A 21,792-nucleotide genomic window follows, 5' to 3' on the forward strand; every position below is an offset into this window, starting at 1 on the left:
CTTTTTCTATATCATGCTGATTCTCAGAAGTAGAGTATTTGTAAGTTGTTGAAAACTGCTTTCACAAAAGGGATGCTTACCACGATACTTAAGCCTGCTGTTATCGATCACTCACAAACGACAAGCAGCAAGTCATGATTACCTCAAGCACAGGGTTTTCTTCTTTTTGTCCAACCTCAGCATGAGAGATGGGCAGCAGCAAAGCACCTCTATTGGTACAAAGCCACAAAGGGTGGGGGCAGGCGGTGCTTGGCTGCCACGAGCATCCTTTACTGGAACCCTGGAACTTGCTTTTTCTGCTACTGCACCGCTTGCCCGAATGGAGACTTAGCCCATTCAGCCACTGGAACTAGGCCCCAAGAATTTCCCAGGAACCCTAGAATTTCCCAGGAACCTAGTAACCTGAGGAACACTTGGATATTCACGATATAAAAGATCTTCCTGAAGCAGGAGTGTTACCATGTTCATCTGGGCTTATACAAGTTACGAGCTCCAAGAAACCAACTTAGTGACAGCTGCACCTTTAATTATCGTAACCTTATTATGGGATTTGAACATTTTCCTGCTGAGAAACATTAATTCATTTCAAAAATGGCAAAGGCTCTAAATTTACTAGAAATCCTTAGAAGTTGCAGCGACACATGGCTGAGTAGCAAAGTAGTCTTGATTTTTAGAAATACTTTTATAGAGTTTTAAACATAACTGTAATAAATGATATAAAGATTTCCATTTCTTTTTAATCAGTTAAATAAGTACTTATTCAAAAACAAAAACAAAAATTACTTTGGGCAGAGACAAAAATATGGGCTTGGAGGCCGAATTCTAGCTTTGTCTCTGTAAAGACTTGGGCATGTTATTTACTATCTCTAAGCCATCATTTAATTAACCTATAAAATGGGAGGGTTCATGTGATGACAAATTGAGAAAATGTCGATGAAGGTACCAGAATAAATTAGGCACTCAGGAAATGGCAGTAATTTTTAAAATATAAAAGAAATTGGTATATTTTATCATTAAGTTTAACAGGTACACTGCTTGGATTATAGTAAAGATAGGTGTTGTGAAGAAGTACTCTATAGTATTTTATTTGTTTGTCCACTATGTCACCATAACTTGGGATAACTGTTGTGATAATCTGAGTCTTCTGTAGGAGGATAGAAGACAACAAACTAGACAGAGTCAATCCTAGTCTTAAAGTACTTGCAGGTGCTACTCACCAACTCAGCCTGAAGGTATACTTTATATCTTGATCCACAGCCCTGGTTTTCATACATCACACATGATGTGCATATTCTCTCCTAGGATAATTTCATACTGAGTGTGAACCACTTACAAGATTTCTGTTCAAGAAATCCTGATTGGAAGAAATGAAATTTAGGAATGGGAAGGTCCATGTCAAAATCATTTATTTGGGCTGTGTTTACTAGCACATGGTTGGGCCACTATAAAATTACGCGTGAGTGTATGGACCTCAACCTTACTCACTCTCCATTCCCTTTGTAAACCATAATAATTGATGGCCACAATAAGCCGAAGCTTAAAAGCCAAGAGGCATCCCTCTTGTATATTCATACTCATCATCTCTTTCTGCCAGTTGAGTTAAATGCTTAACCTAGTGATTTCTATGTAGTCCCCAATCTGTTTATGCAAGTTCTAAGTAGAATTTATTTTATTATTGGTACTGTGTAATTTAATTAGCACTCAAACTACTGAGTTTTAAATGTAAAATAAGTTGTTTCCATGAAAAATTACTTGCATCCTTGGGAAAGGCACAATAAAACAAGATGTGTGTGTGTGTGTGTGTGTGTGTGTGTGTAGGAAGAGCAGTCAAGTTGGGCTGGACACATGACACATGACTAAAAGATTTGAGAATTAATAACAGAAACTGAGAGATATTTTTTTTACATTCAAATTGCTTTGCAGATGCCTGTGAGTTTTTCTTATACTTTAAAACAATTGAAAGTAATTGAAAGCAATTACTTTCATTAATAAACAAATATCTTTTCACAAAATAAGGAATGCTTTTGTTATACTTTAAAACAATTGATAATTGAAACTTATCAAGGGTGTTAAGGCTGTGCTATATGCAAGAAAGGGTATAGCCATTTCCAAATAATAGATGTATCCACATAGAAAAGCCCTTGATCCTATGTGAAAAGTTTAGCCAATGAACATACATTTACATATTTTAAGTAAAATGTTTAAGGTATATACATATTTTTCTATAAGTTCCCCCACATACACTTTAACCACATTTTCAATTAACCAAAAAGCAATTGTTCTTGATGGTGGTATATAAGGCTTCTTGCGTGCGTGTGTGTGTGTGTGTGTGTGTGTGTGTGTGTATTCACACAGTCACCCATGCATATATCTATACATGTGCTTAAAGAAATTTTTGGAACAACATAGTTGAAAAAAGCTTATATAATGATTTCGGACATGGTAGAAAGTTTAAGTTAATGTAAACCAATACACCTTGCCAAAACAAAACAAAACAAACAAACAAAAAACAGTATAGGAAGACTTTTAAAAACTTTATAGCAGACAAAAAAAAAGGTTTTTTTGATAAATAAAAAAAGCATGTTTTGAAAACAGCAGTTTTGTTCTATTTATTCAATCTATAATAATACAAATTATTTAACTAAATATGGGAGACATTTTGAGATTAACAAGTCTAAAGAGAAAACTTTAAATCTCTCAGTTAATCATTTGATGAGCTATGATAGGGGCAAAAATAAACTCAAGGATCTTAACATATAAAGTTAATTCTCTGACACTTAAATAATTAGCCTAAATAATAAACTTTCCTAATACATTTGTCACCTGAGTGTGTAATTTAACATGTCTACTTTATAATAATTATGATAATAATGGTATCAACTGACTTAAAGAATATAAAAACAGTTTAATATCTCTCTTAGAGTAGAAACATTATATTTCAAGCATAGCTCCTAGTATATTTGTAAGTATATCTATGGTTACAAAATGAAATTTTAAAAAATTTTAATGAGGCAGTCTACACTGATTAGGAAACGTTTTAGGGGGAAGGAAGAGAGGTTATTACATTTTTGTGCAATTATGCTATCCTCTAAATAAATCATACTCATATAGTATTCTGATATTATGAGTAATATTTTCTAAGCAAGCAGATTCAAATTATAACTTCAAGCGAAACAATACCATCTGAGGATATCCTTTAGAGATAACAGCAACTGAATGGGATATTGTCACAGAACAATGTGGAGGCTTTGCTTCATTAATTAAAAGGTAAAGTTAACACTTTACTGAAAATAAATGTTGCGGCAATGCCTACATTTATTTTCAAAATCAAAGTCATTTACTTTGTGACTATATTTTATTTTTTTTATTTTATATATTCCAATGACTTTCTATGCAATGTCATATGCTAAGTGATTAATGTAGATGTACTCTTTTAAAAGTGATGAGGACTTCAAAGTGAGCAAGAGTTTCTCAATTTACTATCATGGAAAGCTACATTTTAATGGCTTAGAGGAGTGAACTGTTTGGGTTTTCTGCAAGGTTTAAATGTGACAAAGAGGAATAATGCTATTCTTATACACTGGTCAAAACTCTGCAAAGTAACCTTTATTTTTTCCTGCATACTTTGTGCCATTTAACTTCTTGTTTCCCTAATGCTTGTCACAAATGTTGATTATAAAGGCTGCAAGTCTATCCCATCATGAAAATACAAAGATTCCAATTCCAAATATCAAAATATGAGAAAAAATAAAGCATACAAATTAATATTAGTATGTCACTGATACAGCCCAAAATGTTCTTTATAACAATACAAGATATACAAATGACCTATAATTGCAAGTGTGAAAACCTTTGCTTACGCACCTCAGGGACTGAAACTCCTGAAGTGGGCAGAGTCTGCTGAAAAAAGAGAAGTTCATATTAAAGCTGAAAAAAAAAAAAGTCAAACTGAAAACAAGTACCAGTGAAGGTTCTTATATCACTACACACGTATGAAATAAATGAATACATTACAAATACATTTCCTTGTCATAATTTTTCTGCTTACTTTCATTAATAAACCAAAATCCTTTCATGAAATAAGGAACACTCTAATGCAGAGGGGATTAGACTGTAGAATTACTTATCCAAAATACAATTTCATATACTTAAAGTAGACTAATCTTTGGCCAGCTTCACAGACCTCTCTACAATAATACTGATGTATTACATTCGTATTTTGGAATGAGAACTCATCTCCAAGTTCCATTATCCTTCATAAACTATTCTTACTAATTTTTTAAGTTGCCCATTTACACAGCCCACTATTTCACTTTCTAGTCCAACTTTCAATCCTTTCTACAAATACTCAGTGTCTTTTGATGTAGACATAGCTTATGGTGCTGATTTTATTTTGTGATATTCTAGAAATAAAAAAATATATATTCCATTAATAGCAGTAAAAAATAAAAAGATAATTAAATAAGTAGCAAAATTCTACTTGAGAGTATTATTATTAAAAGATTAGGTTAAATACACTAAAACCAGTCTTCATGACAGCATGTCTTCAATTCCCCACCACCCTTCCTTTTCTAAGTCACATTGGGAAAGTTTTTTTCTGGCAAGAAGCAGAGAAAAGGTTACCAAACTCCAAAAGCCTGTGTCCTGTGGGACTTCATAACATAAAACACAAATTTGGAAGAATAGGTGATAAATCACACTCAATACTAGATAAAGATTTTCCTTGGTTGCGGGGAGTAGGAAAGGTGGAGGGGAAGCTAGTCCTTAGATATTGTGTGTCTCTAGAAAGAAGAGAGCAGTCAGTATATTTGAGTTTCCTCTCCTGGACCAAGCTATGTGTGTGAGACTCCCAAAATGAGAATGAAAGATCTGAGAGCACAGTTATTAGTTTACTCCCTTACCCAGTAGAACTCCAGGGAAGGGAACAAAACCCAAAAGAATAAATAGCTCCATGTGAGGCTTCATGGCTGCTTGTACAGAGATGGAGTAAAAGGATCCAATGCACCCAAAAGTGGAACAGACCCTAGAGAAAATTAGTGTCCAGGAATACAACTCCATTTAGAATATATTTCCATAATATAGTAAAAAATACTGCAGCAACAGATTTTTAGTAAAAAAAATCATGAAGTCTGGGAGGATGAACCTGAGTCAACTATCCCATTAACAGGAGAAGCCTATGAGGGCCATTGCTGTTGTTTCTCAGATGCACTGACAACAGGTTTGGTGGAACTTTCGTTGAAAGCTTCTGATGTCAGTAATATTCTCGACTTCTGAGTCCAAGCCAGTCTATACAACACCTGGGGCAAAGGGTGGTGGGGGAAATGTCTGCGTTTGCTTCAGTGGGGACCAGCTCAAAGCTGGTCAGCCTTCTTTCTTTCTTATTTCTTGGTTGAAGTTTAGACCTAAATAAACATTTAAAGACATGAATGTAGCCCTTCCATCTTTATCATAATACACAAATATTTGATCTCCTCACATCCAGATTAAGTGCCTTATCCTATCCTATGCCATTGACCAGGGACTCTCAAGCAATCAAACTAAGATGCCCATCAGGCAGTTTCTAGGGCATGAGTCTCAGATGCCTTCTACCTTGGGAAGCGTCAACGCTCACTGTGCATATGTCTGTACAGAGCAAGTCAATAGAAAGCCAAGTGAAAAGACTATAGTTACCACATTATTCAGACTAACAACCAATTGTGGTGCAAGAATTTCAAATAGCTCCTGTCCACCCCACCACTACCACCAAAAAATAAAATAAAATAAATCAATAAAGGATACTTTTGAGCTAATTATGGGCATATGAATATAGAAAGAATAACTACTGATATTGTGGAATAGTTAATATTTTCAGGTGTGATAATAGTATTGTAAATGTATAGAAAATTGTTCTTATAATGTGCCTGCTGATGTGTCTTACTACCTGCAATTTACTTTCAAAAGGTCCAACTTAATAAATTATATATTATGTGTATATTGTAAAAATGTATATACATGCATACATAGTCATATATATATACATATATATAAAGAATGATTGAAAAATAATAATTACTTCATATAGGTTCGGGATATACTGTATTCACTGTATTTTGTTTGAGAATTTTTGTAATGAAATTTGGGAGAAAAACTGATCTCCCTTTCTAACTTTTTTATACATCCACTTATTCCTAAAAGAGTGCAAAAATGTTTCTACAACGAAATAAAATATGTGTGTGTGTGTGTGTGTGTGCGTATTGGGCTGGCCAAAAACGTTGTTCGGGTTTTTCCGTAACATCTTATAAAGAAATATAGGTAAGCATCTAGGTTGCTGGGAAAAAGAAGCAGAGAGAGACAGAGAGGGACCATTTCAAGATAAACGATAAAAGGGGTTCCTTAAAAAAATAATGTTTCAGATGAGGCAGAAGATCATATAGTCAGGTATCAGCCTTTTCCAAATCTGTTCATTTTGAGGGAGTGTCTAATGATGGAAAAAGAGTTCTGAGTTTGTATTCACAGGGGTTTCAAATGCAAAAATGTACAGGGGCCAAGACGGTAATACAAATGGGCCCAATGCCACAAAAGGCAAAGACTGTGCCAAGTTGGATAATAAAAATCCCACTGTAAGGCATCCCCCACAGAAACACGATGGGATGAAATTGAAGCCTGGCTGCCATTTTGCTACCACTTTCATAGAGAATCTGTAATTTACAGATATTCATGTTTGCAGGCTTCGTTTTTCTCAGAGTAGTGGTGATATGAGTTATCTACGGAGAGAGCGCGAAATTGGCAGAGAGGTAGCAAGATGAAGAAAGTAAGAAAATAGTAGCGATTTTGTCACTACTTCTCTGAGAATGGGAAAGCAGCTGATGAGTAACAGGATCAAGTGAAATTAAGGGCTCAGCTGGAACTAGAAGTAATAAATATGTAAGAGAGAAAGCCACCAGCTCTGAGAATTTCTCCAGTAATCCTCAGCCGTCTGAGAGCAACACGAGAAATTCATTCCAAGAATAAGGGGGATGAGAAGAACATATATATGAGCTCACTTTCAATCAACATATGTAGGCAAAGAGTATACATTAAATTAACCTGCTCTTCAGTAGCCTAACCCTGAGTTACAATACGAAAACCACGGCATCTGGGCAAAAGAAAAAGAAGCAGGTTGACAGAAAACAAATTCAGAAATTACATACTTCTTTTTCATTCTTCCGTGTATAATTTTTAAATATCAAGGATGAACAGAGTAAATGTTTCAGTTTTTTGAAAATTATCACGAGTGTGTAATTCTAAATGTAATGTATTTTTAATCAGAATTAACATAGGAAGTGTGTATTTTTTTATTTAATCAAATGTGAGGTGTGACTACAGAGGAATGTGATTGATTTTATTTAATCAGTATCATTTTAATATTAAATAGAATACACAGTACAGATAATTAGTTTAAAAGATGCATTTGCCTTCAGGGCACTTATTAAGTTTAACCTAATATCAAGAATTTTTAAAAGTCCTATTATTCTTAAGTATTGAGATATCTCTTGTCTTCATATTTCCTAACATGTAATCATTTTAAATTGACAATTTAATTCAAATTGTCATAGGACAAAGAAAAAAATCTTTGATGGAGAGATTATTAGAGGTTTGACTTAGTTTAACTATAATACGAGTATAGTACTCACATTAAAAGGCTCATCAGTTATTTCAAGAAAAATTAACAGAATTATACCTTCTACCTATATAAAGATGTTCATATTTTTAAAAAATTGCTTTCATGTTTATGGTCTCATTTAATCCTCCCAGTAAAACAAGAAATCCCATTTTCCAGATTGGAAAACTGAGAATCAGAAAGTTTAGATGACTAGCCAAGAAAATTAAGTTAGTGGCAGAATCCAAATCTATTGCTTCCTTTTGCAGGCTTCATTTATTAAAAGAACAGCAGGGTTCAACAAGAACTTTTTTTTAAAAGTTTCTTTTCAGCCATGTCTCATTTTTTAAGCAAGTTGGAAATAAAATTAGTTTAAATGTTGATGAACACTCTAAATATTTAAAAACCACAAAGTATTACCTGTTCTGACAGGCTTGGATATCAGTATGGAGTAGCTGAAGACAATAACTTCCAGTGTCATGATAAACATAAACTGGTCAAATAAAACTATTTAAAGCAGCTTCTTTTCCTTATATAACTGGATATCCCTGGCATTAAAAAAAGTGAGAGACAGAAAAGCAGGTTTGGGAAAAGAACAACTGTCTTCCTAAAATGGTGCACTGCCTCAGTCTAAGAGGGGAAGCTGTTTCTTCCTCACACGTGATAATAAAATGTATCCAGGACATCTCTAGGTATAGAAACTAAATACATATTTGGTTTCCATGAATTTTATTTTTACATTGAAGCTTCATAATTTCTTTAACCTTTTATGATTTCACACATCCTTAAGTGTGTACAGTCACACATCTGAACACAATACAAATTTTAAAAGGAAATGGATCAGAAGTGATTTTTATACTATTATTGCATTTATTAACATCTTTAATCAAAGGTTATTTCAGTGTATGACAAGTGTATCAATTAGAAGAAACATAAATTGTTTTTCTTTTCAACTGGTCCTTGACATATCTAATAAATATGTGCGGGGAGGGTTGGATTGGGAGTTTGGGACTAGCAGATGCAAACTATTATATATAGAATAGATAAAAAGCAAGATCCTATTGTACAGCACAGGGAGCTATATTCAATATCCTGCAATAGATTGCCAACAAACACACGAAAGGATGCTCAACATTTCTAATCATTAGAGAAATGCAAATCGAAACTACAATGAGGTTATCACCTCACACTGGTCAGAATGGCCATCATCAAAAAATCTACAAACAATAAATGCTGGAGAGGGTGTGGAGAAAAGGGAACCCTCTTGCACTGTTGGTGGGAATGTAAATTGATACAGCCACCGTGGAGAACAGTATGAAGGTTCCTTAAAAAACTAAAAATAGAACTACCATACGACCCAGCAATCCCACTACTGGGCATATACCCTGAGAAAACCACAATTCAATAAGAGACGTGTATCACAATGTTCATTGCAGCACTATTTACAATAGCCAGGACATGGAAGCAACCTAAGTGTCCATCAACAGATGAATGGATACAGAAAATGTGGCACATATATACAATGGAATATTACTTAGCCATAAAAAGAAACGAAATTGAGTTATCTGTAGTGAGGTGGATGGACCTACAGTCTGTCATACAGAGTGAAGTAAGTCAGAAAGGGAAAAACAAATACCGTATGCTAACACATATGTATGGAATCTAAAAAAAAACATGTTTCTGATGAACCTAGGGGCAGGACAGGAATAAAGATGAAGACGTAGAGAATGGACTTGAGGACACGGGGAGGGGGAAGGGTAAGCTGGGACGAAGTGAGAGAGTGGCATGGACATATATACACTACCAAATGTAAAATAGATAGCTAGTGGGAAGCACCTGCATAGCACAGGGAGATCAGCTCGGTGCTCTGTGACCACCTAGAGGGGTGGGATAGGGAGGAGATATGGGGATATATGTGTACATATAGCTGATTCACTTCGTTATACAACAGAAACTAACACAACATTGTAAAGCAATTATACTACAATAAAGATGTTAAAAAAATAATAAAATGGAAAAAAATTAAGAAATAAAAATGCTATTTTAGGACTTTAAAACAAAATCCTGCAATAAACCATAAGGGAAAAGCATATGAAAAAGAATACATATATTGAATATATATATTCATTATACATAATGAATATATATAACTGAATAAATATATATATATATATATATATATATATATATATATATATATATATATATATAACTGAATCACGTTGCTATACACCAGAAACTAAAACAGCATTGTAAATCAACTATACTTCAATAAAAAATTGTTTTAGAAAACACACATATTGTAATCTTATCCAGCATCCTTTGCCTAACCACTTCTCACTGGAGCCAAATTTTGAAGCTTGCACCGACATAAATTTAAAGATAAAAAACATTTTTAACTGAGATGATTTTGCTACTCTTATAACTGCTCACAAAAATGTTCTATTCTTACTCTTGTTAATGTGATTGTTTATGCATATTTGCAGAGTTTTGTTCAGGAGATACTGAAGAGAAAAGGGCGTGTGAGGCTCCCTCCTTTAATAGCTCCCTCAACATTCACGCCTCTGTCCAGAAAGAAAGCACATTGAACCGTCAGGGAAAGTACAGTGGACATTTGGAGACTTAAGTGGTGCCAAATGTTTTCAATAAAAATGTTAAAAATATGTCTAATAGCGATATTAAAATCATTTCAAACACAGATTTCTACATATAAAAGCAATCAGCAAGAATAATGTTATTGTCTTGCCTACTTGATTATCTAGTGAAATAAAGCCATTAGAAATGTTATCCTACTTGGTTAGGTCTCGTAAAATTATCAGAAGCCAATATGGTTACGGAAGTGTTCTTCAATTTCTTTCTGGCTGTGATCCACAATAAATATTTGTATATTTACACACTTGTAAAATAATTTCACAAAGACAACTTACGCAGTGCACGCCACTCTCTGATCTATTATTCTCTTTTTTCATTTCCATTCTCCTCTACTTTACTTCATTATTTTTCTTCCCATTCCTTTTTTGAAGGTCTAGATCCCCTAAATTTATTTCATACCTCACCAATTTTGGTGGGGGGGTGGCAGCACAAACATAAAAGATAAGTTTAAAGCATGGGATTCAGTGTAAGGCAGGTATTGCTTCTGACACTTGCAGGTTGTGTGACTCTAGGTAAATTTCTTAATCTCTCTAAGCTTTTTACTCTCTTCAAATGTAGAGGCAGTATCATAATTATACCCACCTTTAGAATTAAAAGGATGTCTAGCAAATAAGTTCTCAATAAATGGTAATTGTTTTATTAACTGTAGAACCCAAATATTTCCACTGCCTGCTTAGGGCTCATCAAGAAAGGACTGACTGCACTTTCTTCATCTGAAAATATTTTTGTTGCTAATAAGGAGGGACCCAGCAGATTTATCTTTTAATGAAAGCATCTATGTGAGGGCTATTAGAAGAGACAGAAGGAAGGAAAGGGAGGGGGTGGGGAGAAGAGATCAAAGCCAGAAAGCAATGAACCAAAAGGAGAGGGGGAGCGGAGAGGCTTAGAAGAGAAGAGGGTTGGAAGAAGACAGTGTCCTTAATCTTAGAGACCGTCTCTTCCAAAATCTGAGCAAAGGAAACAACGAGTAAAGGAAGGATGGGAGTCAATATTTAGACCATGGCTTTAGTTTTGTGTTTGAAGTACTGCAAAATTCTTAAATATCAGATTCAAATAATTCCAAAATGCATTTCAAAATGAAACATACATGTCTTATTATTTTTTCAGATTATTCTTTGGAACTCTTACTTTACAAATAGATAATTAAGAGTTACCTATTTATGGGTATGTGTGTGTATATATAATTGTTTGTGAATTTTGGGCACAGGAGTCCAAATGCAGTGGGTGGTTTGAAAAAAAAAGCACCCTAATAGAATAGATTAGTACCTACTGAATTTACATTCATAAAATGAATCAATAATACTCCCTGCTATGCCTATTTTTTCTCTCAACAAATATACGAACCTGTTCTAGAAATGTACCATTGTATCGTTAGTGTACCACTGCTTTCTAAAATACAGAAAAATCACTGAAGGTAATGAAAGAATATTAAAAATAATATTTAGAATTAAAGTATTATGCTGCTAAGTTTTCATTTTCATCAATCTTGGAAAAGACCTTGAATTTAAAAACTAATAAGTTATAATGAGATTTGTTCTCATCCTTCGCCCCTCTAAATATCCACTGATCTCACACCAAAGCATTTTCTAACCGGGTTAAAGTCCAATTCTGTACTCACATTAGGCTTAGATTCAATTGAGTTAAAATTTTACACTGACTGCCAGTCAACCTTATCATGAACTTTCATTATGTGTATGTAATTAATTGGGTCCAACGAACAGTATCAGTACTGAGTTATAGACTCTTTTCCCCCGACCATATAATTAGAATATAATTACCCACAGGATATCAGAATGATGCAAAACCTTTCCTCTAAATGCGCCCTCATTAGGAAACAAGTCTCAATGTACATTTATTCAATCAGTGTGAATTAATTAAAATGTTACTGAAATAAAAGAGGGCAGCGATAAAGAGTATCTGATATCTATTAAGAGACTATCACTTGAGATCTGCATGCACAGTTTATATTTAAACCCATTTAGCTCAAGTAGGAACTTTGCCATGTAATGTTACATATATCCAGTATGCTAGGAAATCTGAGTAAATGAGTCAGTGTGTGCCATTGTTTTTGAAGAGAACATAATACACAATGAATACAAACATCTTAAAGAATCTGGGTAAAATTCCAAAGGCCCCACCACTCCCTGATGAATCTACAAATTTGTTACCATCAAATGGAACATATTTGGTGGACAAAAGTCATTTTTACTTGAAGTATTCAGGTAATTAGTTGTTCATCTCATACCTTTTTATTACAAGTCTGACCTATTTATTCTGATCTGGCTTAGGACATGATGGTTGGGAAAGTCTAGACTTACCAAAGCACTAACTACTTTTTTTTTTATAATTGAGAAAATAGCCTCAATTACTCAGGCTAGATCAAGTTATTTCAATCGCATATTTTCTTTAAGCAGAAGATTCCTATGCACCTAAGAATATATTCTTTTTAACAGTATGCATGGTATCATACCACACATTCCAATTACACAAAACATGGAAAAAATAGTAAATGCATAAGGAAGCCATAGGATATATGATCCATGTCCCATGGGAAGCTGCTGATTCACATAAAATCATTCTTCCTAAAAGCTATTTATCTTGGTTTCTTTAAACCTGTCATATTGTCATATGCAATAACATTTTATTGAATAAATTAATAAATAACCATAATACAAAGGAATACTCAGCATTATTCAAGAGCAATATCATAAACAGTAGCAAAAAATTTTAAAGCTATGTAGCATCTCTGTATAGTAAGATATACAGAGAATTTCAAACCTTCTGTGTTGTTGCATAATTCTTCAGACATCTTTAGCTTTAGAAGTAGGTTTTATAGAACTTTATTCTGGTAATCAAAATTTGGTATTCATACTTATAAATAAATATGCAGTGGAAATTTTGAATGAGCTCTAAGATAAATTAAGCCATCTACAAATTGCTCTTTTTAATATATGCTTTAGAAGCAAACTCCAACCAATCTGTCAATTATTGCTAAGTTTTGCTTGTTTTTTTAAGAAATTTTAACTCCATAAAATTGTATATTCTTAAACGTTCTGAATGTATGTTATATTTACAAAATGGTATAATGTTTCATTCAGATATTAGATTGGTCTTAGGCAAGACCAAAAACTGAAGAAATAATGAACTCACTCTTGCTAAGCAAGAAGGGAGATTATTGCAGACAGGTCTGATTTATTTTGAACATGAAAAGTTTTTTTAGAACTTCAGTAACAAAGACATGCAACTATAGTTGCTTGCTGAAAATGCTGTGATCTGAGTAACATTAACTAAAACACCACATTTACTAATGGTAATCACCACAAGAAGAACAAAAAAATTTCTAATATAATACCAACAGTTTTAAAATTGCATCTTGTAGTAAACATCAGTTTTCATTTTCTGAGAATTAAGAGAATATTTATAATATTTCACATGGACTACTGTATTACTTAAGCTATATTCTTAAAAATCTGATTTTAAATATAATTTAATATCCAGAGGAAAATGTCTTAATTCTCCCCAGAATTTTGAACTGTTCATTTAAACTCTCTACCTGCAATATCACTTTATTTTAAATATTAGGCATTTTACAGTACCATCTATTGGATACTTTATATTACTGCAACAACATAACAATCACAAGCTTTTCAAAATTTAGTAATAAGTATAAAATACTTCAAATGCTACTCCAGAAACTAAACACAATGCTAATTTGACATTCATTAATATTATCTCATCATTATACACTTTAAACTCAATTTTATTAGCCTATAACAATAAAATTCAATTATCATGGGTTATCAATGATTTTAAAAAAATAAGCTTCCCTGTTGCATATTCATTTTGATTTGTATTTAATATTTATATCACTGTCTGATGTATTTTCTTCTTGACTCAGGAAAAAGAGTGATGACTGTTGGGAGTAAAAGAGCTGACTAAATGTTATTCATGAACTCAGGAAACATTTGTTGAGCACCTACTACATGTCAAGTTGAATTAGGTGCTAGAGATAAAGAGATACCCCATTTTAGTGTGAGTGATAGGAATGACAGTGGTATTATTCCATGAGCACAGGGAACAGTTCAACAAGAAACAGGTTCAGTACAGTTCCTGGTATGTTGGCTTTCAGATCTCTGTTGGATACCCAAGAGGAAATTTACAACATGATGCTGAGTATTCGGATCTAGAGGGTGTAAGGGAGAACAAGCTTAGATATATTCAAAGGTGGTAGTTGTAGTCATGAAATTGGATAAGGTAATTTATACAGAGCATAATGACATTAGAATAGAGTTAAAAGATGGAAACCTAAACATATTTAAGAACAGAAATAGGACTAGGAATTTAGCAATATGGATAGTGTGGCCAAAGAGGTAGAAGAAAAGCTAGTAGAAATGTCTTAGATGACAGACATATGAGGCCAGACATTTCAAATACTGTCAAATGCTGCAGGGGATTCAAAAAAGATCATTCTTGGAAAGGGTGTCTAGTAGATGCTGCTGGTAGTCCAAAGCAGATCCTTAGTTACCTGGCCAGGGAATCTACCCTCAGCTGCTCTGAGTGTCGAGTGCTGAGAACTCCCATCTGTCCCATTTTCTGCAGAATTAGCCTTTGTTCACTGCAGCAGGCTCTCCAGGGAGCACCACCTATCCTGCAGGAGGCCACGGCTAATAAATGACTGATACGGGTTACAAAATGCCAGCCCCTTGTTTTAAGTTAAGAAAAATCCTATGGTATGATTTTGTGCCAGAGCCCCCAAGGTTTAGGCCAAGGCTTAAACTCTCTCCATGACCACTTCTTTGCTCAAAGCCTGCCTCTTTCCTCTTCTGCTTCCTCCTCCCTTAAAGATTTTCTTTTTTTAATAAAGAAACATTCCTCTCTTTATATATCGCACATAACTAAATCCCCGGTTCACGTTCTACTCCTTGGGAATCCAACTAAAAAGAGTGCCGTTGGATTTAGGATGGATGGCCAGAATAGTTTTAGACTCATTTTACAGTCAGAAATTAGAATAATGTGGGTTGAAGAGGAAGGAAGAAATTTGACACAGTGAAGGTATCTTTACACCTGCATATACTTATGGCTACATTAAGAGGCAGGCAAAGACCACATCATACACAAATATGGAAAATAACACTGTACAGGAGAAAGAACAATTCTTCCTCTGGTATGGGTTCTTTGACAGACAAGTAACTAAGGGTATAAATAGAGAAGTTCAAGCACTGGACTCAAATTATAGTGCTGTCAAATGCTACCTAATATGAGCATGTTGGACTATACCTTGTTTGAGTTTTTTCAATTGGAAGCTCACAGATCAGTATATTATTAGATTGTGACTAATGCCATAAAGGGAGAAAAATGGGGAGTTCTAGGAGAGAGAGGGGCAGAAAATGCTCAGATGAAAGAAATTGGAGGAATTTAGGCCTTGGATGACTCAAGGATGTTGGAGAACTGGTAACCAAATGAAATAATTTGAGAATATTGGTGGTTGGGATGAAATAGGAGTAACGTCATAGGGAATAGAACACTAGGTGATCAGCTGTATTCCTCCAGAATTTGGGTTTCCTTGGGCAAATGAGAAGGAATTGGTGAAAGCTCCTATGAGTATTAGGAACAGAATTTAAAATGATAGATTTTATCATCTAGACTGGATAGCAAGGAGTGGGCATGGAGGTCTCCCACAGAACTAAACTATCCTTATTCCATATAAAGGGAAAACAGGTTGAACTAAGGAATGAACACAGGATTGAGTCAAAAATCACTGCACTATGCATGAAACTGCTGTATGGACAAAAAGTTATATATATATCAATTCTGGCTCAGGTTTCAAGTGAAACTTGAGAATAGACAAGTTATATTTAATAGTAAAACAGAGGAAAGCATGTATCTAAATACTTCATGAGCACCACCATTTCATATGGAATCATTAAAACCACAAAGGTTACCTTTGCAAGGTAGAATTTATTCTTAAATGTCTAGTGGTGAAGGGACTCATTTTTACTGAACTCAAAATTTAAAACTTAGAAGATGTGAATGATATAAAGCATTTATTTCTACTGTAATGAAACCAGATCTGGATATTTGCCCTGCACTAACCCCAATCTTTCTTTGCGGGGTATAAGCAGAAATACCAACACAAAGGTATACTTGGGAGTTTTTATGACAGTTTGGGGCCATTTGGTCTTACCAATGTTTAATGAGAATAGCCGATTTTGTACATCCTTGCCAACACTGAGTATTACCATTTAAAAAATCTTTGCCAAAATGGATGGAAAAAGTTTATTTCATTTTTCAGTTTGATAGTCTTGAATATTTTTAAGCTTTAAGTTTTAAAACTATTTTTTAGTTATTTGCATTAATATTATAAAACAGGGCTTTTTTGTTATAATGCTTATGTTTATCTTGATTTGTAAAGTTTGGTCTTTACCATTTTCTAAAGAAATTTTTGATTGACCAAGGCTGTCAACCTTTTATTTCTCTTTTTTAGGAAGAAAGATAAAAAGGCCTTCTAAAGGCAAAAATTAAATCTTCAATCCATGTTTGATTTATTTTGGAATAGGTATAAAGCAGAATTTATCTTAATCTAGTTTCCCATATGGTTATACAGTAATCTCAACACCCCTAATCTCCACTAGCCCTTACCAGATTTGATATGCGACCTTCATCATATACCATACTATTACATAGAGTTCAATATGTTTTAGACTTTCTACCAGTTCTTTGTATCTCCTAGAGCCACTATTACATCATTTTGATCACTGTAGCTTTAGTAAACATATTCTTAAGATTTGTTAAAACAGGTCTTTTCTTACTACTCTTCTTTCTCAGAATTTACATTTGTGCACATTTATTCTTCCAGGCAAACTTTGGAATCATTTTGTCAAGGAAAAAATATTACATGGAAATTGAATTAAGTGATGAGTGAATGTGAAGAAATGTAGGTTCTTTTTAGTGCAACTTGATTTTCTTCAATATACTTAGACTTAAGAGAATACTTCTACTTTTTTGTTTAGGGGTAGCAAGGTCTCTTTCCACCTTGTTGTCATTCTCCTTTGCACTGTAGGAGATTTTCTTAACCTTCTCCTCCAAATACTGATTCAGTTGTTCTCAATGCTGATTTTTCCCTATGCAGATACTGATACATTTTAGTTTCTGATAAGGCTTTACTTTTTTCTCTACATATTTTCTTAACCTTCTAGATGTCCCTTTCAAATCAGTATACTGTGAAAGAGATGTTTTCTTTAGTATTCTTGGTCATGTAAATTTATTAACATTTTCATCTGCTTGCTGCAATGAATCTTCATGTATGACATCCTTCTAACTTTTAACTGCTATGCATGTTTCTTTGTTTTCTTCTTGCAGAATTATTTCTATTTTATTTTGGCAATAGGTATGTATTTACACTAAAATGCACTTTGGGCATAAGCCATCAGTCTGCATGACAGTTGTTATAAAAAAGCAAAACCAAAGGAACAAATACTATACCAGTTATAGCAATATTATTGAAGTGTAGTCCCGTACCAATACAATTTCACATGGAAAAAATTAATCTTGGGTCTTAGTAATAACAGTAACAAGAAAAAAGTGTTCCTCTAAGTGAATGGTTTGTTTTTAAGTTGTGAGTCTTCACAACTTAAAACAATTGTCAAGCCAATATTTCCCCCCTTTTCCAAAGGCTACTAAGAAACTCAGGGACAAATTTGCAAAGCACCTCTGTCAACTTTTTAGGATACTGTGATATGAATTTCTAAGTCTAACTTAATTTTGGCACAAACTTATTATGTTTTATATTGCTGCTTATTGTATATTCACATAAGCTGCCTTGAAAATTGTTGGTAATAAGTTGTAGAATAACTCACTAATAGATAATCTTGCATCCTCACTTTTGAATCAGACACATATATGATATTCTTTATTTTGTTTGAGTCTATTTCATAGATTTTAAATTTTGAATATTTTTAATCCTTCTTTCGATAATGCTTATTTGTGTCTACATGTTTTAGATCTCTATCAGATTTTCACTTAGCTGAACTTCCAGTTTATGTCATATTAGCCTTTTGTTTTTGACCTTCTGTAAATCATGACAAAACCAAGAAAGTACATGTTTGTTTCCTTAAAAAATTATTATAACTTGCTCTGGATACAGCAACATTTTAAGCATAAAATATCACAGAAACTTGTAGGAATATTTTTTTAGCCCTATTAAAAAATAAACTAAAACTTCTACTTAGAGTCCTAAAAATAGAATTCTACCATATTCATTAGGTAAAAAGTATCATTAACCATGATATATGAACTTTTTCTTTTATATTAGACCCTGCTTATGGGTATACATATTCTATATAATATAGCCTAGGTTAGCATAAAGATGGGTTATAAACCAATAAAACCAATCTAATTAAGACAATGTAACAGATAAATGGTTCATCTCACAATGCAGATGATGGAATCATCACTTAGTGATGCTGGGGTGTTTTCAGATTTCTTTCACTATGTGCCTTTAAAGTATATGTACATGGAAGACTATGCCCAACCTAAATGGATCTACACATATTTTATAAACATTATCGCTCTCTAGTGCTGAATATATCCTTCACTGGATTTTTGAAGCAGAAAATCATAGGCAAAGAAATAGAAGAACACTCAGAATTTAATTCTACATACTTAAAAAAATAAATAAAAAGCAGGTATCCTTTATGTATAATACCATGAAATTGAGTCTGAGTTAGAGTTTCAAAATATGGGGAAAAAATGAGATTCTTTCTTGCCTATCATTACTCTGATGACAATTATGAATTGATCTATAATGAATATTAATTAAATGAATATTAAGTAATGACATTGATGAAACATTATTGAGCACTGACAATGTGCTTTATCCCACTCTTTAGACAAAAAAGAAAATTGCATAGGCACAAACCCATGGTACCATACATAAAGAATTTTCAAGAAAATAGATGACTTCAGTTACTGTGGTTAAGGTTAAAGAGGTAAATGGAAAAGAAGGGTGAAGCAGCTGAAATGGATGTTAAATAAAACCTGAAGCTCAGTGCAGCAAGTCACAACCTTAGCCAACTGTTCACACCTCTCCACCAGGCTCTCCTCACTTCTGGGAGCTCTCTAACTAGTTCAGGAAATAAGGTTACTGAGAATTCAATATCCAACTTTCAGAATTACAGAGAATTCGAATATCTCCCTCCCTCTTTTAATTAGCTGATGTTTGGTATTGAAGTTGTCATTATTAACTGTTGCTCGGTAGGGGTAAGTGAAAGATAAGACAGGAAGAGGCCATAATCCTTGGACCGTGAGAAAGAAACGCATGCTATACTTCCACTCCCTAACAGGCCCCTGACATCACTGAGGAGTAAACACATGCTCGAAGGAAAGATTTAACATACTCTATGCTATTTAAGACTTACCATATCTACAATGCATAATTTAGTAGAATTCTTATAATAGTGGAAGAGCAAGCAAGATTGGAAGAAGAGGAAAAGTTAATGTAGACATATGGTTCTCTGAGGGTGTTATACCTAGAGATACATAGATTGCTGCTTCAGCAACACCATCACTTGGCCAAGTTTACAGAGTTACAGTAAAGAAGAGAGAGAGGTAGAAATGGAACCATTTGAATCAGATCTAAAGACTATGCTTAAAATTTATATTTTCTCAATAGTTTTGTTTTCCTTTCTCTGAGCTAACAAGTTTTATCATTTGTCTTGCTGGCATTCTTAAAGGTTAATTTAAGGTAATATAGGGTATTATAATAAGAGAAAGTATTCCAGGAAGAACACACCACAATTGGTCCAAAAGAAGCACAATGCTGAACATATTCTTTGTTTTATATCACTTCCTGCCAATGAACACTATATTTACTGTATATTCTGATAATATTATGTCTGTTTAAAAGTAAGATAAAATAATCCACCAAATTAGTTTTTTAAATGGTTAAATAATTAATAGTTTATTGTAAAACTAACTTTTGGCTTTAGGATTCATTTCAAGCACTGTGTTCCTGATTCGGAGATGTGTTTATAGTACAGAAAGAACTAAACAACTGTGAAATCTGACTCATTTGAACAACCAAATAAGTACATTTTGGGAAAAAATGATACTTTCCAGTATAGATTAGAGAGTAACTTGGGGAAGCCACTCCTCATAAAGATGTTCACTAAGGTGTTACTTATGAGATCAAAATAAGGAATTGCAAACATGCTAAATATAAACACTGTTTCAGCTGAATTATAATATCTTCAACTAATGAGATATTATGCAGCCATTAATAGTGATGTTACATAGTATATAGAAATACATAAGCACTTAATGATATCAGTTTAAATGTAAAAATAGGGTGTCACATGATATGTCAAGTTTAATTACAAAAATGACAAAATATACATTTAAAAATCAAGAGGTAAGCTTTAATAGTGGTTCTATTTATACATTAATAATGGTTCCTATATAACTGTTTTACAGATTGAAAATTTTTTTCCTTTTCATTTTATATTGTTTCTATAAATTTTATTTAATAAATGCAAAGTTCTCTTTTAATAAAGGGTTAAAATTCACTTTCTGGTTCAACATAATGCTTATACTAGTAGTAATATTAGATGATATCGACTGAGAACTTACTATATTTAGGCACAGTTCTAAGAAATTTTCATGAATTAATTCACTTAATTCCATTTTCCAAATGGAATGCATAGGGACAAAATGTTAATAACTTGCTTCATGTCATAAAACTAGTGAAAAAGCCAGGACTCAGAAACAGACAGTATACTGCTAGCATTAATTGGGTTGAACCAATTCACTCTCACACTTGCAAAGTATGAACAATCTGATTGCTTCGTGTCCTTTCCAAACTTAGGATTTTTAATTATCTTAATCATCCTGATGGGTGTGTAGTGTTATCTCTTGAGATTTAAATATGCACTAGTCTTTACTGACTAGTAAAGATGGTGAGCATATATTCATATGTTTATAGGTGATTTGTATATGTATATTTTATTCAAATGTTTCTTTAGATCTTTTGCCCTTTTGGATTAGATTGTTTGTTGCTTATCATTGGTTTATATAAATTATCTTTATATTCTGGACACAAATCATTTGTCACCAGGCTGTAACCACTTGAAATAACTTGCCTACAAATCTAGAGTTCATGTTAGAAACTTAAGTTTCTGGTCTTCTATCCTTTCTGGCTCTCACCATCCCATGCTTACTTCTGCTTTCTTTCTCTTCAATTGATCTTCCATACTTCATTTCTAAAACTTTTCACTGGGGTCTCTGGAAACTTTGCTCAAAATAAACAAATTATCCTCTTTCTTTCTAAGTCACTGCCACTACCCCTATACCACTTCCGAGGTTGCTCATTCTCTCAAACATTACTTGTTCTATTTTTTTGATCGTTTTGTGTTTGCTTGTTTTTGTTTTGTTTTTTATGGACTAGCTTGGCTTTGCATTAAAATCATCATTCTTCCAGCCCCAAAGTAGAAATTCTTATCATTTGAAACTCATGGAATCTAATAGTT

General features: G+C 33.4%; 1 protein-coding gene across 7 annotated transcripts in view; it reads right to left on the reverse strand.

Annotated features, from left to right (window-relative positions):
• Window positions 1-21,792, reverse strand: part of DGKB (diacylglycerol kinase beta) — a 639,765-nt gene that overhangs the window by 440,846 nt on the left and 177,127 nt on the right. For 3 of the 7 annotated variants that reach the window (XM_059932829.1, XM_059932828.1, XM_059932830.1), the window contains one exon: window positions 3,865-3,897. The exons of 2 other annotated variants lie outside the window; for them this stretch is intronic. In XM_059932829.1, the coding sequence (XP_059788812.1) occupies window positions 3,865-3,897 (33 nt within the window). Of the gene's footprint in view, window positions 1-3,864; window positions 3,901-21,792 lie in introns of all 7 variants that reach the window. 2 more of the 7 variants (XM_059932827.1, XM_059932826.1) reach the window with 1 other exon arrangement.

The sequence above is a fragment of the Balaenoptera ricei genome, chromosome 9, assembly GCF_028023285.1.
Source record: "Balaenoptera ricei isolate mBalRic1 chromosome 9, mBalRic1.hap2, whole genome shotgun sequence".
Taxonomy (NCBI): domain Eukaryota; kingdom Metazoa; phylum Chordata; class Mammalia; order Artiodactyla; family Balaenopteridae; genus Balaenoptera; species Balaenoptera ricei.